The sequence below is a fragment of the Zophobas morio genome, unplaced genomic scaffold (assembly GCF_036711695.1).
Source record: "Zophobas morio isolate AGI-343-1 ecotype UQ-CSIRO unplaced genomic scaffold, CSIRO_AGI_Zmor_V1 ptg000046l, whole genome shotgun sequence".
NCBI classification, from domain to species: domain Eukaryota; kingdom Metazoa; phylum Arthropoda; class Insecta; order Coleoptera; family Tenebrionidae; genus Zophobas; species Zophobas morio.
In genome coordinates this window covers 5,294,797-5,314,814 of record NW_026972151.1, presented here as the reverse complement: position 1 = coordinate 5,314,814, position 20,018 = coordinate 5,294,797, and the positions used below count along the sequence as shown (strand labels likewise).

The window sequence follows — 20,018 nt, the reverse complement described above, 5'->3', positions numbered from 1 at the left end:
GACAAAATGATGATATTGGCTACCCCAATACCAATGTTTTTATATGTTGACTTCACCGCTTAACAACAATTTACATTCGTTGGTACATAAATTATTTTTGGTCTTTATTTTTTTTTTTATTACAATTATATGATTCATTCTTAATTTGTGTCTAATTTGCCTCACTGAAATAGTTTTATTCTGAATAAACATATAACACTATATTTTTTACTGTTTGATATTCCATTTTGCATAAACTTGTTAATAGTATGACTAAAAATATTCAATTGTTCGATGAATTGTGCTAGGTATCCTTGTCTGGTACATGGGAAGTCATCCGTGTCAGCTGCGTTTTGACCTTCTCAAGATTTTCAATACTATTTTGGTGGTTTCACTGCACTTTTAGTTTTATTCTTTGGATGATTAGTGGTACTTAAGATTAACACCGTGGTGAGTAATTTATATTTGGTTTAATATATTTATTTCTGAGATAATTATTGTATGCCATCGCTGCTCCCTACAAAAACTCTTGTTCTTGTTCATTAGCCACGATTCTCTTGGGTATGAATACGAATTAGAATATTATAATATTATAAATACCTATGGATTTAAATTTGGCTTAACTGCCTGACACCCCCACCTAAAATCTCTATTCATAATTTTCAACTGTCTTTCGAAGCTTTGGAAACTTTCGTAAGAATGTACTAGTTTTAGAAGATTTTAATTTACCTGAATTTATTTATAATTATTTAAGAAATTATATAATTTAACCTTTTACTTTTAGAGCGTAGCTACGGAAGTATTGTAATCGAGTCGATCGGGCGATTGGCTAGTTTCATATTTTCATATGACACTCATGACCCCCAGAGTACAAAAAATAGGTCTCCCGTTTCTGTCTATCTGTCTGCCGTCTGTCCGGCTTTTTATTAGACAGATAATTTCCGAAACTAATGGACCGATTATTTTCAAATTTTGCCAATATATTAAAAACATCGTGTAGATGGTAAAACGGTAACCAAAATTTTTGTAATCATCTCCACCAACAACACGATGATATCCCCTCAAAATTTTTCATAGTAAGTAGTATTTAAATTGTATAAAATAACATACTCCTGTACTGGTTCCTTATGAATCCATCTTTCCTCAAAGCATTCAAATTTTCGCAAAAAAATCGAAATTCTATGGCAAGCTTTTATACCAGTATATGAGTAGTTCGTCCAAGATTATTAGTTATTCAGAGGCGAAAATTGAGGGTTGCTGCTATTATCTAAGTATTATATTTTTTATTGATCAAATCTCTAGAAAGGTACAAGGCAGTGTTTTATTATTAGTATTGCACTGCATGTATTGGAATTGATATACGTGTCCTTTCTGAAATAATGTTGACCGGAAAATTGTTAAATAATGTTTGTTACGAAATAAACCCATACGCCCCCCCCCCCCCGTACGACGCCCATGGGTTCCCGAGCTTTCTTTTGCGGTGATAATGACGCATCGTGGATGACGTCACCCAGGCAGCGCTCGCATAAAGACAAGTCTGGAGCCGGTTACCGGAAGTCTCGAAGCGGTGTCCAGGGAAGTCTCGAAGCGGAGTCGCGATGGATGTTCGTGAAAGATCTCGATCAGAGAAGTATGGGTTTAAATAGAGGCGACCGTCGGGAATGGATTATTCAGCCAGTAGAGACAGTCAAGAGCGTCCAGTGAAATTCGCCGGAATAATTTCTGACGTATTTGTTGCAATAGTTCGTCGTCTAAATACCAGTTATTAAGAAATAAATCGTTGAGTTACCTACGCCCGATTTATTATTCGTACGTCAAACGTAACACTGGTGTCAGAAGTGGGATTTGAAGATTAATAACCGGTTTTACGACGACGTCTAGGGAGATCGAACAAGAATTTGGAAGAATTTATGCCGGTCGAGACGAGAACTCAAACTGCAGTGATGTTGGAAGAACAACTAAAACAGATGGCGGCGTTGCTTGCGGAAATGAAAGAAAAAATTATGGCAAGAATGGGAAAAATGGACGCAAGGATGGAAACAATGGACGAAAGAATAAAAAAGTCGAGAAATCAGTGCAGGAACGTATGGAAGAACGAATTAAAATTGTAGAAGATCGCATGAAAATTAGAGAAGATAGAATAGAAGACAAAATGAAGAAATGTGGAAAGATAATGAAAAATGCAGCTACCACTGGTTCATGTAAAGTGACGTCGGCTTCCACAACAATTCAACCACCCACCTATGATGATCAGACACCGTGGTCATCGTATAAGATACAGTTCGAGGCAGCAGTGACGGCGAATCATTGGGAAGAAGAACAGAAAACTGTAGCATTGGTGATAGTTCTGCGAAGTCCAGCGCTAGAGACTTCAAACGTTATCTGACGAAGATATAAGCAAATATAGTACCTTAACTACTGCTCTAGAACTGCGATTTGGAGATAAACATCTAAAGCGAGTTTTTGCCTCCCGACTACAGACAAGAACACAGAAAGTTGGAGAATCTTTACAAGAATTTGCAGCAGATGTCAAGAAAATGGTACGTCTAGCATACCCCGAAGCACCACCGACTACTCAGGAGAGGCTTGCGACAGAAACCTTCGTAGATGGCATTCGCGACGTTGAAGTTAAGAAGGTCTTACAACCATCAACGTATCAGACATCATCTGAAGCCTTGATTCGTGCGCTGGAAGTGGAGGCGGTGTACGGCTCCTCAAGAAAGTGCTACAAAGTCAGCGTACCAGAATGAGAGAAAGAAGAAAACAACAAGAAGGAGAATCTGCTGGAAAAAGTGCTGCCTCAAATAGATGACCTTATTCGAAGACTGAAGAATGATGTATCTCGTAAGCAAAGCATGGAATGCTATAGGGATGGGTGCCAGGGACGTCTCAAACGTGATTGTCGTGCTCGATTACCAGTTCCAAGAAGAAGCACACAACGGACATCTCACCCAGATGTAAATGGAGCCAGTACTGTGGGGAATGGGTTCACTGGTGAGAATAAGGCCGCCAGCGAAGTAAAAATAAGAAGTTTCACCAGAGGTAGTGGTTCAACGGTACCGGGGAAGATTTATGAAAATCCAGCAGCAATCACCATCGATACTGGCGCTGAGGTATCAATTGTACGTAAAGGACTCATGAGAGCTGAAGATGTAGAACCTATACCCGAAACGATAAGATTGAGAAATGTAACTGGAGAGTCGACGCCGATCATGGGCGAAAGCAGAGGTAGAAATTTGTGTTGGTCAGCTGAAAATAAGACATCGGGCTTTCGTGGCTAACATGGAACATTATTCATTTTGGGAATGGATTTGATTAGCCGCCATGGATTGATAATTGATCCGGTGGAGAAAGTTCTACGTCTTGGAAATGAAGAGTTCGAGCTGAATCAACGTTATATTGAAGCGAAGTCTGCAAGATTGGTTGCTTATCAGAACTGCAAACACTACGACTAGGTTGAGCAGCCCAAAGGACGGTTCAACCGCAGGAAGTAGGCAGTCGTAGAAGATGACGAATGGACTACCGCTCGGTGTAGAAAGGACCAGGAGGAAGACAAGGATATTGGGCCGCTCCTCAGATGGAAAGAAGATGGGATGGAACGACCAGGCTGGTCGGAAATATCAGGCGAATCACCTTCTTGCAAGGCGTTATGGGCTCAATGCGAATCGAGAACGGATTGCATAAGCGAGCCTGGGAAAGTCCGGATGAAAGGCATGTCACTATGCAGGTGGTGGTCCCGGCCACCAGAATCAAGGAAGTACTTTGGGAGATGCACAATGGGAATTCTGGTGCTCATTTTGGGATCAAAAAAACGCTTTCCAAAATCAGGGATAAATTCTACTGGATCCGTTGCCGACAAGCCGTCGAGAGCTGGTGCAAGAAGTGTAGGACTTGTGCGGCGGTTAAAAGACCTAAGACTGAGGCGAGAGGCCCGATGCAACCACAGAACGTGGGCTTGCCTTTTGGAAGAACTGTAGGAGAAGTAGCGGGTCCCCTCTCAGTGCCCAAAGAAAGGAACAAGGACACTAAGAAGGTCGAAAGTCACGACGATGGCTTACAGGAGAAGCTGCCGAGGGTTTACGACATGCTGCACCACCAGAATAGAGCAGCGACTGGTAGAATGAAGACTCGTTACGACTTTTGGAACAACTCAGTAGGGTTCCAGGCGGGATATTTGGCATGGGTTTATAACCCCCGAAGAAGGAATGGTTGTTGCCGGAAGTTGTCATCAGGCTGGGAAGGTCCCTATATTATCGTGACGAGGATCAACGATGCCGTCTACAGGGTTCGACGAGGGCCGAAGAGGAACAGGAAACTTGTTCACTTAGGCCGCCTCATGAAATACGACAGCAGCGGCGTTGACGTTTCTGATCGGGACGATCAGAACTAAGGAGGGGGCAATGTTACGAAATAAATCCATACGCCCCCCCGGTACGACGCCCATGGGTTCTCGACCTTTCTTTTACGGTGATAATAACGCATCGTGGATGACGTCACCCAGGCGGCGCTCGCATAAAGACAAGTCTGGAGCCGGTTATCGAAAGTCTAGAAGCGGCGTCCAGGGAAGTCTCGAAGCGGAGTCGCGGCAGTAGGGACATTCAAGAGCGTCCAGTGAAATTCGCCGGCATAATTTCTGTACATATTCGTTGCAATAGTTCGTCGTGTAAATACCAGTTATTAAGAAATAAATCGTTGAGTTACCCATGCCCGATTAATTATTCGCCCGTCAAACGTAACAATAGGAAAGCTCGTCAATATATCCAAGCATGTCTTGACCTTTATCAATCCATTAATATTTTTAGAGAAATTTTTAATCCATTCCCTATTATGGGTTGACGATAAGGACCCTCCAAAGTCCCAAGCCAAATATAAACAAGTTTGTTTTCGTAATATTATGCATTAGGGGAATGGGTGATTCAAGTATATATATATTAATGACAGAAAAAGAAGCGCTACAAGAATCTCTAAAACAATATATGTATATAGAGTGTCATTAAAAGATAATGGGATTTCTTAGAGTGTAGACAAAAAAAATGTAGGATGTCAAAACAAATTAATAGGACGTCATTTACTTTGTTATACGGTAACCGGTATTATCATCTACATTTCGCAAAATACTTATTTCTTTTTAATTTTTCAAAGAAGTGGGATTTGTTGTGCTGTACTTCAAGGGCGAGGGAAGTCCTGTTGAAATGACCTTAGCTGTTGCTTTTAACCAGTACCATTATATTATTATTATCATTAGTAATAATTGTCATTTACGTGTCTAATTAGTGCTTTTAATTTTGATTGTCAAATTATAGTCACGAACGAGAAGGCTTTTTATACATAAATGATCTATTTCAATAATTGTGAAACAGTTTGAATACATATAATATTTCACAATTAGACTTTGAAGATTGTTTTTGCAGTTGTTCATAATTGTGTGGTTTTTATTTTCAGTTTAAAACTTCTCCTTCTCTATTCACGACCACCTGAGTAATGTTATATTTTTACAGTTTCTTTTTCTTGTTCTTCAAATTTCACCCGATCTACGAAACGTGGTTTTTGCACATTACTCTCTTTTTAATCTTCTTGAAATTTCAGTTTATTTTATTCTCATTAATTTTCAATCATGTTATAATGAATTTTCCAAATTTCAACTTTAATTTAACCTTTCACTTTTTTATCTACTTATTTGGTTCTTTTCTTTGATTTTACATTATGATACTATTCTACACTACCATTATTCTTCTCTTTTAACACCAGTTAGATTTCTGCTATTTGAAAGAAAATGTCTAAATATTAAATCTTTAGGATAAAATTTATTTCGACAGAAAAATAGAAACATTCGCAGAATCTTGTGCTTGTCGTTATTTGCGCAATTTATATCTTTTAAATCAGCAGTAACAATTTTCAGTTGATATTTACTTTTATCAAACCTATCAGAATAAATTGTATACAATCAGATTTTATGACAAACGTATACTTGAAATTTTACGTAACAGCAATTATATCATATCTCTAAGTTATCAACAACAACATCTGTGTTTTTTTAAATGCTGAATCACTAAAAACTCACATAAATTGGCGTCTACTCTATTATTATTACAGAATTACGAATTATATACAATGGTTGTGTCTATGGATAGATGGTCAGGCAAAGTTGTCATTGTCACTGGTGCTAGTTCTGGAATTGGTGCTGCCACTGCAGAAGCTCTTGTCGAAAGTGGTTTAATTGTAAATTTATTTTTGCTTTTTGTTTTAATACTGATTTAATCCACGCTTATTTTTAGGTTGTGGGTTTAGCTCGTCGATCAGAGCTTGTAGAAGAACATGCTAAAAAGATCTCTGACAAGAAAGGAAAACTTCATGCTTTTAAATGCGACATTAGAAAAGAGGAAGACATTCTAAAAGCCTTTGACTGGACCACCAAAAATCTCGGACCGGTTCACATTCTTATCAACAATGCTGACATTGGCTCTGGAGGCAAACACCTATTGGAGGGAAAAACAGAAGACTGGAAGGCAATTTTCGACGTGAATGTTTTGGGACTTTGCATTGCCACAAGAGAAGCAGTGAAAATTATGAAAGAGAATAATATCAATGGGCACATTGTTCATATTAACAGCATTGCAGGTCACAAACTGATAAATATTCCTGGCTTGAATGTTTACCCCGGGTCGAAATACGCTGTGACAGCCCTCACGGAAACACTACGACAAGAACTTAACCATCTTGGGCTCAAGATCAAGGTTACTGTAAGATTTATTTATAGTATTGTTGAATGTTGTCTTAGTTTTGTGTAGCTTGTAGAGTGTTAGTCCTGGTTTTGTTGAAACTGAAATGACTACTTTTAATAAAAATAACACACCAGAACGGCTGGCGATACTTAACAGTTCGCCCTCTCTGAAGGCTGAAGATATTGCTGATGCTATTGTTTACGCACTGTTAACACCAGAACACGTTCAGGTAAATTAGTTAGAAGAGTTTGTTGAATGTTTTACTAAATCTGTCGTTGCAGGTCCATGAACTCACTATCAAACCAGTTGGTGAAAGTGTCTAAAATTTTGACCTTGTAACTTAAAATTCAACTAACCTAAGAGTGCAAAAGAAACACATTTCTTTAAAAATCATTTTATTTTTTGGATTTTTTATTGAATAAATACAAATACATAATTTTCTTCAGTTGCTATTTGTTCAAAACATTTCTCCAATTGGCCTAATCGTAAGTTCCTCAATCTATAAAAACAACTTATCGAATAAAAAAAAATAAGGCATTTAAAATATTACTTGGACATGTTCTGGTGTTGATAAAACATAAACTACACCATCAGCAATATCTTCACCTTTCAAGACAGCTCTACTTTCCAAATAGAGTTTTCTTTCAGGGGTAATATTTTCATTCAGCGTAGTCAGCTCACTTTCAACCAAACCAGGACTAATACTCTAATTAGAAAACAAAATTACATTTTCGCACAAATTACACAAACTTACCTACAGTCACTTTGATTTTAAGCCCTTGATGCTTTAATTCGTGTCTTAATGTTTCACTTAATGCCGTTATAGCATGTTTCGATGCAGGGTAGACATTCACATTCGGAATATCATATACCCTGTGACCAAAAATGCTATTGATGTGTATAATATGCCCATTTATTTTGTTCTCTTTCATAAATTTGACCGCCTCTCTTGTCATAGTACATAGAGCCAAAACATTTAAATCAAGAACTGATTTCCACTCCTCGGTTTTTCCTTCCGTTAGATTATTACCAGCGCCTTTTCCCGCATTGTTGATGAGAACGTGGACAATTCCTAGATTGTTTTTGGTCCATTCGAAAACTTTAAGAACATCGTCTTCTTTAGTCACATCGGCTTTAAAGGAATAAAGTTTTCCTTTTTTCGTTGAGAGTTGTTTTGCCCGCTTTTCGATACGTTCAGAACGACGGGCAACCCCAACGACCTGGAAAAAAAGTATTAATCAGAAGATGTACTCAAAAGAATTGGTTTTTACGGTTAAGCCTTCTTCGACAAGAGCGTCTGCAATAGCAGCACCAATTCCAGAACTGGCACCTGTTATTATAGCAATTTTACCCATCCATTTGTCCATTGAGAAAACCATCTTGGAAAAATGTCTGGTGTCTCCTAAGTGATACTAAAATAATCTACTAACGTTTAAACAAATCATACACCACCAGCTTTAGTAAAAGGTATGTATGAACTAAGTTTGCTGGCAAATTTGCAAGGTTACCTAGGAAAATATTTGTAATTTGTTAAGTAACTGCACTAATTTATCGTTGACTAACAAGTTTTACGCCTCATTAAAATATTTTATCTTGTTTTTCTAAAAGTTATTATTATTTCTGTAACTAAAATACGACTTGATTAAATGTTGATAAACATGAGGTGGTAAAATCAAATATGAACAAATCGCTCATTGTTGGTGACTAGTTTATTACTTCCAAGAAAATATTTCTGCAACAGTATAAGACGGGTCCAAAGTTATTTAAACATGATTTCGCACATAGGCACGTGAAAGATTATTTTTATTTTCAAAATCATAAGGATGAGCACCGAGAAAGTAACAAACACACGATCAATGGCATCCATGGATTTTTGAAACTTTGTTTTTGATCATTACATTTTCAACCCAAACTTTCAAATTAAAAAAAATCTTCAAATTCCACGGTTGTTTTTTATAGTGTTTATTATTGTTGTCTCGGTTGTGCACTTTTAATATTGTGTATTTTTTTATTAATATATATGTATAGCAACCTTTTTAAAAATTATAGGTTTAAAAACTGTATGTGGGCCATAAAGAAGAGATTTTTCGGCCGATCTGAAGATGATGCCAAAAAAGTTCTCCTCGGCCGAGGTACATATTACATTTATTAGGAGACCAGACAAAAAAATAATTAGTTATGTAGGTGGTTTTGAGGTTAGAAAATATGTTTTCGTTGTTGGAGGAAAATTCCTGCAAATTTGATAAACACCAAACTGCTACTTTAGATAAAAATTGGTACCGTCATATTTCATAACGATATTCAGTAAAGGTACTTCAAATAACGGCGCTTTTGGCTTTTTCATTAAAAAAAAATGTTGGCCAAAAACACAAGGCCAAGGACGCAAAAGAAGGTTTTAGACTTTTGAGTACAAAAAACTGACAAGTCAGTCCAAAATTTTTATTTTTGTTACAAATAGCTAAAACAGTTTTTTGGGACGAATTGCAAATGATCCCAAAAAACGTTTTAGGTACGTGTCACAGACAACAATGTGACTGAAGCAAATATTCTCGAAAAGACATAGTGGGTTTTTTAAGGTGTAAGCCAGCACGAAGAAGATGTCAGTCCTCAACTTATTAACTTATTATGCTGTCATGGAGGGAGAAGATCAACAGTTTCTTAAGAAGATCTCGACACATCGACGAAGTCTCTTGTCGTCCCCGAATCCGGCTGTAACTATATTGCTTGCGTTTGATGTAATGCCCGTTTTTTACATTTACAGCCGTCGGAGAGCATGAAAAATGCGAACACCCTGAGATACTTGCCACTGACATTGAACAGCATTCCTGCTTCAGTAGAACTAACTGGAAGAGATATCAGCATACGAGTTAAGACAAGGGAGGAGTCTTAGGACGAGGGCCAGGGATCTCAGTTTGTCGGAAAGGCAGGTTAGACATATGGCTAATTATCACTGGTCTACAAAATTCAATTTTTTCTCTCTAACTTTGACATAATTGTAATGTTTTCGTTTAATTTGTCTCTGTGTTTGTAACAAAGGGCATAAACCTTACAACTTAGCTCAATTAAAAATAAAAATGCATATTTGATGTTAAAAACAAAAAAGCAGGTAAAACAATTTAATTTTTGTATCTTTAACGGCAAAAAGTGATGTATTAACAAAAGAACAACCATAATTAAGAAAAAAACAACGATTGTAGATTAAAAAAAGAAAAAAACAAAAGAAACAGCTAAGACCGACGTTTTTTCGGTTGCCTCCTATGGATTTCATTGGAGATCTCTCGCTTGATGGTCCCGCAGTATTTTTCGAGCATTTAGGGGTTCCATCGATCTTGGTAACCTTTTTGTATCCACAAAATGCCCAGATGGAAACGTTCTCTATGTCCGTCACTCACGTCGTCATAATTTTTGGGGAAAAAATCAAGATGCGAATACATAAAATGCACTTTTAAGAATATGTTAATTTTAAATTTTTTATATGATGATAACATGTTTTCTACTTACTAAACGTAGTTTTCTTATTGTTTCCCAAGAAGTTTGTAGCAATTTGATCACAAAAAAATACACCTTATAGAAAGTTTCCTATTACTTAATAGTACGATTTTTGTATTTTTCAAAGGATAATATTGAAGATTACTTTTAAATGAGAGCCAAGTTTGGGTTTAGCCGTTTATAATATCATTTAAAATTGTTAATTAAATAATAATTGGCTGCTATAATAAAAGTTAGAGCTTAGCTGTTGACCAGTGTTACCGAGTGGCGTTCAACTTATTGAAAATCAAGGCGATATCTATGGCCTAAATAATAAAATATTAGTTATCATTTGATACCATATATTAAGATCTTTAACAAATTTAATTAACATGTGCATTAGGTGTAGCGTTTTTCCAAATTCTTTGAAAGTTGCAAAAGTTGTTCCTCTTCATAAGAAGGGTAACAAAAATAATCCAGAAAATTTTAGACCTATTTCCATTCTATCAATTTTTGCAAAAATTTTCGAATTACTTAGTAAATTAATTACAAAAAAGGCAACTGACATTACATCTAGAAGAACATAGTCTTTTTAACAATTCACAATTCGGTTTTAGATCTAAACGATCCACTATTTTAGCAATTAATGCCTTAGTTGATAAAATAAATGAGAGTTTTGAAGCTAAAGAATTTACGTGTGCTGAATTTTTAGACTTCACGAAAGCTTTCGACTGTGTTTCCCACAGCATCTTGATCGAAAAAATGAAACAATATGGTTTAGGTGCAAAAAGTGTTGAATTGATAACTTTATACTTAACAAATAAGTCACAGGTAGTTACCATTGAAAATAAAATATCAGTTAAAAGGAAAGTCACTGTAGGAGAACCGCAGGGTTCAATATTAGGACTGACTTTATTGCTTTGTTACATAAATGACTTGCCGCAATGTTCAAATATAAGTTCATTTGTTTTGTTTGCAGATGACACAACAATTAGTGCTTCTAGCAGAAACTTGCAGGAATTAAAGTTGCATTCTTCTACTACTCCATCCAATGTAAACACTTGGTGCACAGCTAATCAATTAATTCTAAATCATGATAAGTAAATGTAAACGTTTAACTTTTAGTTTAAGACCACACCATGAAGATGACACGTAAAGTACATCGGAAAATTTCTTGACAGTATATATTGACACAAAACTTTGGTAGGAATCCCATATTGACTTTTTGGCAGCAAAACTCTCAAAAAACATTTTCCTACTCAGGAGTATGTATGACAGTCTCAGAAAAAAATCTTATTACAGCGTACTACGGACTTGTTCACACGCATATAACATAGGCGTTGTTGGTTTGGGGCTACTGTTACCACAGTTCTGTAATCTTCAAATTGCAGCGGAGAGCTTTACGTATAATTTTTGGTATTCCCTATAGCAGATTGTAGGATTTTTTTTCAGAAACTAGGGGTACTTACATTACCAAGTACATATACAAGGTGATTGCGAAATACATGCAAAAAAAAATGGGGAATAGCCCACAATACGATTATATCACTGTGTAAAATTCACAATCCTAAGTGATAGCAGTGTCTAGAAAAAATTACTTGAAATTAAATATAAATTGTTATACGCGCCGCTGGTAATGTTTCGTGACCTACATAATTACTACAATGAATAGGACAGAGCGACTCGGATTAAGAACCAAAAAAGTGACTTTATCAGTCGGTGAAATCGATGTATGGTGTAGTTTTCCAATGCAGAGTGTGTCGATATGGTAATTGGTGTGCGCGAACATTTGCGTCAGTGGTACACCATCTCCGAAATCATGGTACCTTCAACCTCTAAATGCAAGGTTTGGAGGCCGCTGATTGTCCATGTTGTGTAATTTTCTGCAAATGGTTGTTATCGCAGTGTCGTGAACGCCCTAACTTTTTAAAATGCATTCTGTTTACGAATGAAGCAGGTTTCAAACGCAATGTTTTGTTCAACAGCGACAACACTCAATTTTTGTCCGATGAAACTCCACGTGCTCGTCAACAACTACGAGTTCAAGAGACGGTTTTTGATAAGTGTGTATCGATTAGATGAAACAGTTAGTTTGTGGAAAACAACAGTGCCCAGAAATTTCTGGCACTGTTCGATAATTATCGAAGAGGTAGTAGCATTTTAAGTTGCTCCTATTTTTGTTCCAATAAACAATGTAAAATCGTTGTGGCAAGGAACAAACATCCCTCAGAACAAAAAGTCGATCATCATGAAGCATCACCAAAAAAACTTTCGCATTGATCTTAACGATGAATGAATCCATGAATGAATGATAAGCAGCAAAAAGTCGGTTTTACTTTTAATTGAAACTGAAAGTGTTTACGTCGTTTATATTCGAACGTTTTTCCAACACTGTTTACAAGGTGGCTTAGTGCCTTCGTATCGAGGGTGGTACATGGGGGTTTAGCCCCATTCGATTTTTAATTTATTTTTTCGATATTTCAATACTACTAGGGTGGGGGAATATATTGCATATATTTTTAAGTGACCCTGTATGTTACCGAGTCTGTTATACATAAAAAACAATTAGACAGATTTTTCAGTGCCGAAAACAAAACGCGAGGAAATAATGACATTGTTGCTTGATATCATAGAATAAGTAAAACAAGAACTGGATCAAATTATTTCTGTGTGAAATTTTTTAATCATTTGCCAGCTGATATAATACCCAAATTAGATGCACTATCGTTTAAAAAGTTTATTTCAAATTTTCTAAAACTCCATCCGTTTTATAATGTTTCCGAATATCTTGAATTTAATATTGACAGTACTGAGGTGTAATAATTGGTAGTCTTTTCACTGTTGCGTGATTTTGCATCATTTTTGTACCTATATTGTGTAAACTGTTTTGACGTGTGTAAGTACTTTATACATATAACATGAATAAAGATTATTATTATAAATAAGGTACCCGCTATGGTACCTCCGAATTCACTCGGGAATATATCAAGAATAATAGGCTAGTTTGGGATCCTAATTCGATGACGAGCCTTTATTCTCATCGTCCACCGTTCCTGAGTCTCCAGAAATTGACAGACGGCTTTTCCCTATAAATTCACGTCCAGTAATTATGCCCACAATTCCTGTTGCACCAACACTTACCGGTATATAGTTACATGAATCTTTCATGTGTCAAATCCTGGGTCTTATCTAGGAGATAAGATTGAAGCATTTCCCTTAGAGGAATGGGGTGAATTCCCTTAATGCAGTCCGTCATATCTGTTCATGGAGAAATCTTCCGATCTATGTCACCACACTTCGACGTCTACAAGAATCGAGGAACCCACATCAGGTAGCCGGTTTCTCCCAAGTGCTGCCAGCCCAATTGTGAGAAGCTAAGAAGCTCTTGAAACAGGTTATATTCCCATAGCCGTCCTGTACAACATCATACTAACTACCGGTTATCACCCAAAGGGGTTCTGTCAGGACGGACTGCACCCTGTCGAACTATCTAACATTGGAGACCATCATCAACGAACGTACTATGGCCAGATTTAACACATTCATACTGAGCATGGATCTAAAAAAAGGGTTTGATTCGGTCTCCCAACACGCCATTATAAGTGAGCTCACTAAGAGGAGCCTTACCTTCTCTTTTTGCTAATTATATAAAGGCCACATTAACGTCGTCATCCACTACGTCCACGGTAAGTCCGGAAACGGCCGATTTGGTGTCCATAAAAAAAGATGCTCATGAGGGTGATCCAGCCTTATCTTCTTCAATATCGTCTTAGACGACCTCATCAACGAGCTTTCCTCTACGGATCTTAACTGTCTGATAAATTCCGGAACCCGCTGTCCAGTTTTGGCATTCGCGGACGATGTGGTTCTCCTGACTAAGTCCGACAAAAACCTCCAAGCGTTGGTCTTTTTTAAGTATAGGGGAATAGCCGTCAATCTTGCTAGGTCTAGACAAGGTCACCAATCAGTATATAAAAAAATGCTTCATATGCATTTACATATCCCCAATGGATTAAGCCATACCGTCATTTGTGACAACGGGTTGGGCATCTCAGAAATGTCTTTGAAGATTCCGACTCTTCTGGGACGCTTCAAGAAGTTGGAGGGGTGCTTGACGCATGATCAGTTGCCTACTGCATGCTTACTTCACATGGTATTTGTAGGTTCAGATCACGCCTTAATAAAATGATCTCCCGTTTTCCAGGCGGTTTGCATAGAGAGTTGATGGATGACGATGATGTGTTTACAAAGGGGCTCACGTGTGATGGCCGGGATTCTTCTTCCCTGTTCTGGATTAATCCGCGTCCCCAAGGCTGGAATGCTGTTGACTGGGTTAGGGTCATCCGTCGGGTACGTTTTGTACTTAAATAGTGTATATGCTGTTTAAATGTAAAATTGGCTTCATACACTACTCCCAAATCTGTGATAGTCGTACATCTTGTTATACTCATGCCATTGAGTGCATAATCAAAACATACATTATTTTTACAAATTACTATACGTCACAATCTTACATTTGTCAGAGTTTAACGCGAAATGATTAATTCCACACGAATCAAAACAATTATTAGCATCATCTTGCAACAGCAACAATCAAGAGGATTGGAAAAACTGCAAAACAATTTTACATCGTCCGCAAACATAAGGATGTGCCAATGTTCAATTACACTGACGGCATCATTAACATTTAATATGAATAAAAGTGGCCCTAGTGTGGAGCCTTGAGGAATATCTGACGTTGCAACATAGGATGTGGAGGTGTAGCCTTTGTGATATATAAAGTTGGTGCGAAAAGACAAATAAGAAATGAAAAGGTTTAATGTACAATTTGACAAGCCCAACGTAGACAATTTATTGAGGAGGATTTGATCGTCTACCTTATTAATGTTTTGCTGAAGTCGGTGTGTATAACGTGAAGTTGACCTATGTTAACCAGTGTTTCAGCGATATGTTGCGACAAGGAATGGGCGTCAACACGTCGACTTTAATTGTCCACCTCTACATGTCGACAAAGTGTCGATTATGTCGACAATGTAGACAACGTATCGACAATGCGTGTCGTTGCATGTTAAAAATTTGTGGTTATGAATGTTTGCTACTCTCCCGCAAAAGCTCGAAGGTCCTGAAGATACTTTAACTGATTTGGAGTGTTGTCGTCACGGACTTGTACTTTGGACATTTTCTGGAGATACAATTGCTGATTTCCAGAATGTTATTAGCTACAATAACGTCTGGAACACTTGGACTTTTGGGTACATTCACCAATATCTTCTTGCTGATGAACTTCAACTCGTTTTCTTTAAGTCGTTGATCACAGTTAAATTGGACTCACAATTGTTACACAGAATGACAATGCGTTTCTGTGTCTAGACATAAGTGATATATCATCTTTTTTAAGCCAGCACGTCGATAGTGTATCGTAGATTTGATCTAAACAAAACATATATAAATAACCACAAAATATTGCATAATGACAACTTGCGCAACGAGTGAGATGTTGCCGATATAAAGGTAAAGTGTGTGGAGTGAGAAACCCTTTCTGCAAACTGAAGTAGCATTTGCAGGTTACTGACTCATCCACATCTCAAGTCATGTGTAATAACAACTGATAACAATTTGTTTAAACTGTAAAAAAATTGCGAAATCGAATGCAGCATCAAAATCTTAAAACAAAAAAGAAGGATAATTTAGTCTATTTTAAGTTCCCAAATAGCTGAAGTAATGTGGAGACTATAATGTAAAAGTAAATAAAGCTACACTAGTTTCATCATAAGTTGTAATACAACGCAATACTAAAAGTTGATATTCAAGATACCAAAAATAAACAAACACTCGAGACTGTGACGAATTTTTATCTTCGTATTTATTTTGTTTGTGGTGAGTCGGCGATATAGTTGTGATTTATTAGTCTGTAAATTTACGATAAGCAATGTTTTGGACCGAATCACTATGGATGTATCTTCTTGGTATAATCGTGGCCTTCACCGCCATCTGCATAACTAAACTGAAACGGAAATTCGCCTACTGGAAAATCAGAAACGTACCATATTTGGAACCATCATTTCCTTTCGGAAACCTACAAAACCCTTTCAAAGTCAGAGAAACCGTAGGAATATCAGTTAAACGTCTCTACGATGAACTAAAAAGCAAGAAATTACCCCACGGTGGTGTTTTTTTTTTGTCAAGACCCATCTACCTTCTGGCGGATTTGGAATCCATCAAAAACGTGTTGACAAAGGATTTTCAATACTTTTTCAACCGTGGTGTGTATTACAACGAAAAGGACGACCCTATAAGCGCCCATCTTTTTGCCATTGGTGGCCAAAGATGGCGAAATTTGAGAATGAAACTCACTCCAACTTTCACATCAGGAAAAATGAAGCTGATGTTCCAGACGCTTTTAGACTGCCAAAAGAATCTTCACGAAAAGATTGCCTTGCTATGTGAGAATAAGCAACCCATAGATATCAAAGAGCTTCTTGGTTGTTACACCACTGATGTTATTGGGTCTTGTGCATTTGGTTTGGAATGTAACACATTCAAAGACGATGACTCGCCGTTCCGGAAGTATGGCAAAAAGGTTTTTGGTTCCAATATTTCAAGAAGGCTTCAAATTTCTTTTGCTGTAAATTTTCCTAAGGCTGCTAGAGCCTTCAAAATTCGTGCCATTCCTAAAGACATTTCAGATTTCTTCAGCAAAGTTGTCAAAGATAATGTAGAATATAGGGAAAAAAATAATTTTAGGAGGAACGACTTTATGCAGCTGTTGATTGATTTGAAGAATAATAAATTAGTGACTATTGAAGAAGTTACAGCTCAAAGTTTTGTGTTCTTTTTGGCAGGTTTTGAAACCTCTTCTACTGCCATGGCTTTCGCTCTTTATGAACTAGCAAAGAACCAAGACATCCAACAGAAAGTAAGGGATGAAATCAGCACAGTCTTGGCTAAACATGATGGAAAAGTTACTTACGATGCTATCAAAGACATGACATATATGAACCAGGTTCTTGACGGTACAATATACATTTTGGTACAGGGGAATCCAGTATTTTAATCTTCTTTTTAGAAACTTTACGAAAATACCCTCCAGTGCCTATTCTAAGTAGAGAATGTGTTAGGGATTACAGAATTCCCGGAGAAGACATGGTTATTGAAAAAGGAACCAGAATACTAGTACCAGTACTAGGCATCCATTACGATGAAGAATATTATCCCAATCCTGAAAAATTCGATCCTGAGCGTTTTGATGAAGAAAATTCGAAAAATCGACAACAATATTCTTACATTCCTTTTGGAGAAGGCCCTAGAATTTGTATAGGTGAGTCTCGTATTTTTTCGTTGTAGAAAATTCTACACAGAATTGTTGCAGGTTTGAGATTCGGTATCATGCAGTCAAAAGTAGAACTTACTTCGTTATTGCAAAAATACAAATTTACGTTGAATGATAAAACTAAACAACCCATGAAGTTTGCAAAAAATTCTTTTATATTAGCTGTTGAAGGCGATGTTTGGTTGGATGCAGAAAAATTATAGACATTAAAAGAAAACAATTTTGTTCATACATTTATAGTGAGATTTAACAATATATTTGTTACTTCATTGTAAAATCTATACTTAGTAGTGTACAATAAAATGTGGTGCATGTCTCGGTGTTCATCTTTAAAAGTAAGCGAAACGGTCGTTATTGTTTTCTACATAAAAGTGGAAAAGTTTTCAGTTAAACAGATAAAGGAAATTTTCAAATTATTTTATTGGGCTAAAAAGTGAGTGATTCTAGTGTATTAAGTTAACATCACGTGGCGTTGTAGCTAAGTATAATATTGGATGGTTTTTTAATCATATCTTCTCTGCGTTTAGCAATATTTCTTCCTCTGGAGTTAATACAAAAGCATAAGCAGAAAACTTTGGACGCCGTCCAGTTTTTTCGTTTAAAGTAAACTTGTACTTCATCAGCAACGAAGTAAGACCTACTTTTGTTTGCATGACTCCAAATCGTAAACCTGCATATTTCAAATTAGTTTTTAAATAACTAAATAAAATAATATTACCTATACAAATTCTAGGACCTTCTCCAAAAGGTATATGTGCATAGTGGGGCCTGGACTTTGAGTTTTCCTCGTTAAACCTTTCAGGGTCGAATTTATCAGGATCAGGATAATATTCTTCGTCGTAATGTATGCCCAAAACGGGAATAAAAATTCGGATACCCTTTTTTATAATAACGTTTTGATCGGGTACCTTGTAATCTTGGGTGCACTCTCTACTGAGCACAGCTCCGGGAGGGTACTTCCGAAGGGTTTCTGAAAATTATATTTTCAAATATTATACCTACTACTATCTGAAAATTTTTACCATTAATTACTTGGTCCATGTATTTCATTTCTTGAAGGGCTTCATAAGTGACTTTTCCGTTATGTTTAGCTACAACACTGTTAATTTCGTCCCTTAATTTGTCTTGAATGTCTGGGTTTTTGGCAAGTTCAAACATTGCCCAAGACGTTGCACTTGAAGATGTCTCAAAACCGGCCAAAAAGAAAACAAAACTTTGCGCTGTAATTTCGTCGAGTGTCAAACCTGTGCCATTTTGTGTCCCCTTCCCTTTCATTTCAATCAATAACTGCATGAAATCTTTTCTCGAATAGTGATTGCGTTCTCTATATTCCACGTTATCTTTCACAACATTGGTAAAGAAATCCGACACACTTTTAGACACAGCTCTTACTTTTAACGCCTTCGCCACTTTCGGGTAATTCATTGATAATCCAAAAACGAAATTCTCCCACTTTGACATATTAAAGAACTTCAAACCATACTCCCGAAAAGACGCAGGACCGTCTTTAAAACTGTTACATTCTATACCGAAAGCACAGGAGCCAATAACATCCATGGTATAGCAACTAAGAAGCTTTTTCACATCTAAAGGTTCGTTACGTTCATATAACTCTTCAATTTTCTCGTGAAGATTTTTCTCGCAATCTAGAAGAGTCTGGAACATCATCTTCATTTTTCCAGAAGTGAAAGTCGGAGTAAGTTTGGTTCGCAAATTTTTCCATTTTTCGCCACTGACAGTAAAGAGATGGGCACTTATAGGATCGTCCTTTTCATTGTAGTACACTCCACGGTCGTTGAAATATTTAAAATCTTTTGTAAATACGTTCTTCACATATTCCAGGTCGATCACCAGGTATGCGGGTCTAGCAAAAAGGAAAAAGCCACCATGACGAGATTTTTGTCGTTTCAGTTCGTCGTATATGTGTTTTACTACAAGAGAAAAGTGTTCTTTGCTTGCTGATGGAGGTGCTAGGTTTCCCATAGGAATGCTAGGTTTCAGGTAAGGGACATTTAAATTCTTCCAGTAGGTGAAGCTCCATTTGTAGTAGGTGATGAAAATGGTAATTAAGGCCAGCAAAAGGCCGGTAAGGTCGATTAAGGCACAATCGCTCAGAAACATCTTTGAAATTTTTTAGTGATAGTAACTACCGAAGATTTAAAATTCTGCTAACTCACCTCTCAAAGTGCTAGTCACTGAGTGAGAACTGATTTAGCAATTTTTTGCATTAACTTATAGGAGCTTTATATCAACATAGGGTGATAAAAATGATGACAAATGGTTCAAGGTGCACTGTACAGTGTATACTAAGATAAGATAAACAAAATATTACGTTGAAATTTGAATGTTTCATCGCGAATTGATTTGTGTGAAATGTTACAAGTGAGTTGAGAGGTTATTTACGTAAATTTATTTTTCATATCGTTAGTTACTGTTTTAGGAGGGTTCGTATTCTGTAGGGTGGAAAATGCTAATGTTGCTCTCTTTACTCAAAGTAAATGATCAAAGTTCGTGTACAA

At 36.8% G+C, this 20,018-nt stretch overlaps 4 protein-coding genes across 4 annotated transcripts; 2 read left to right on the top strand and 2 right to left on the bottom strand.

Moving 5' to 3' along the window:
* Nucleotides 1–331: 331 nt before the first annotated feature.
* On the top strand, nucleotides 332–7,146 carry LOC135142087 (farnesol dehydrogenase-like). The gene is made up of 5 exons (XM_064073748.1): nucleotides 332–429; nucleotides 6,073–6,198; nucleotides 6,255–6,719; nucleotides 6,775–6,930; nucleotides 6,983–7,146. Exons 2-5 carry the CDS (start codon nucleotides 6,091–6,093, stop codon nucleotides 7,022–7,024), a joined length of 771 nt encoding a protein of 256 aa, XP_063929818.1. The 5' UTR covers nucleotides 332–429; nucleotides 6,073–6,090; the 3' UTR covers nucleotides 7,025–7,146.
* A 12-nt stretch (nucleotides 7,147–7,158) lies between these two features.
* LOC135142086 (farnesol dehydrogenase-like) lies at nucleotides 7,159–8,183 on the bottom strand. Its single transcript, XM_064073747.1, has 4 exons — nucleotides 7,973–8,183; nucleotides 7,460–7,921; nucleotides 7,252–7,407; nucleotides 7,159–7,200 (listed from the first exon to the last, which is right to left on the bottom strand). The coding sequence occupies exons 1-4, from the start codon at nucleotides 8,078–8,080 to the stop codon at nucleotides 7,159–7,161; spliced, it is 768 nt and encodes a 255-aa protein (XP_063929817.1). The 5' UTR covers nucleotides 8,081–8,183.
* A 7,794-nt stretch (nucleotides 8,184–15,977) lies between these two features.
* On the top strand, nucleotides 15,978–17,825 carry LOC135142245 (cytochrome P450 6a2-like). Its single transcript, XM_064073927.1, has 3 exons — nucleotides 15,978–17,182; nucleotides 17,236–17,487; nucleotides 17,539–17,825. Exons 1-3 carry the CDS (start codon nucleotides 16,099–16,101, stop codon nucleotides 17,700–17,702), a joined length of 1,500 nt encoding a protein of 499 aa, XP_063929997.1. The 5' UTR covers nucleotides 15,978–16,098; the 3' UTR covers nucleotides 17,703–17,825.
* Nucleotides 17,826–17,901: 76 nt separating this feature from the next.
* LOC135142244 (probable cytochrome P450 6a23) lies at nucleotides 17,902–19,758 on the bottom strand. The gene is made up of 4 exons (XM_064073926.1): nucleotides 19,677–19,758; nucleotides 18,522–19,620; nucleotides 18,218–18,469; nucleotides 17,902–18,169 (listed from the first exon to the last, which is right to left on the bottom strand). Exons 2-4 carry the CDS (start codon nucleotides 19,618–19,620, stop codon nucleotides 18,006–18,008), a joined length of 1,515 nt encoding a protein of 504 aa, XP_063929996.1. The 5' UTR covers nucleotides 19,677–19,758; the 3' UTR covers nucleotides 17,902–18,005.
* Nucleotides 19,759–20,018: the final 260 nt, after the last annotated feature.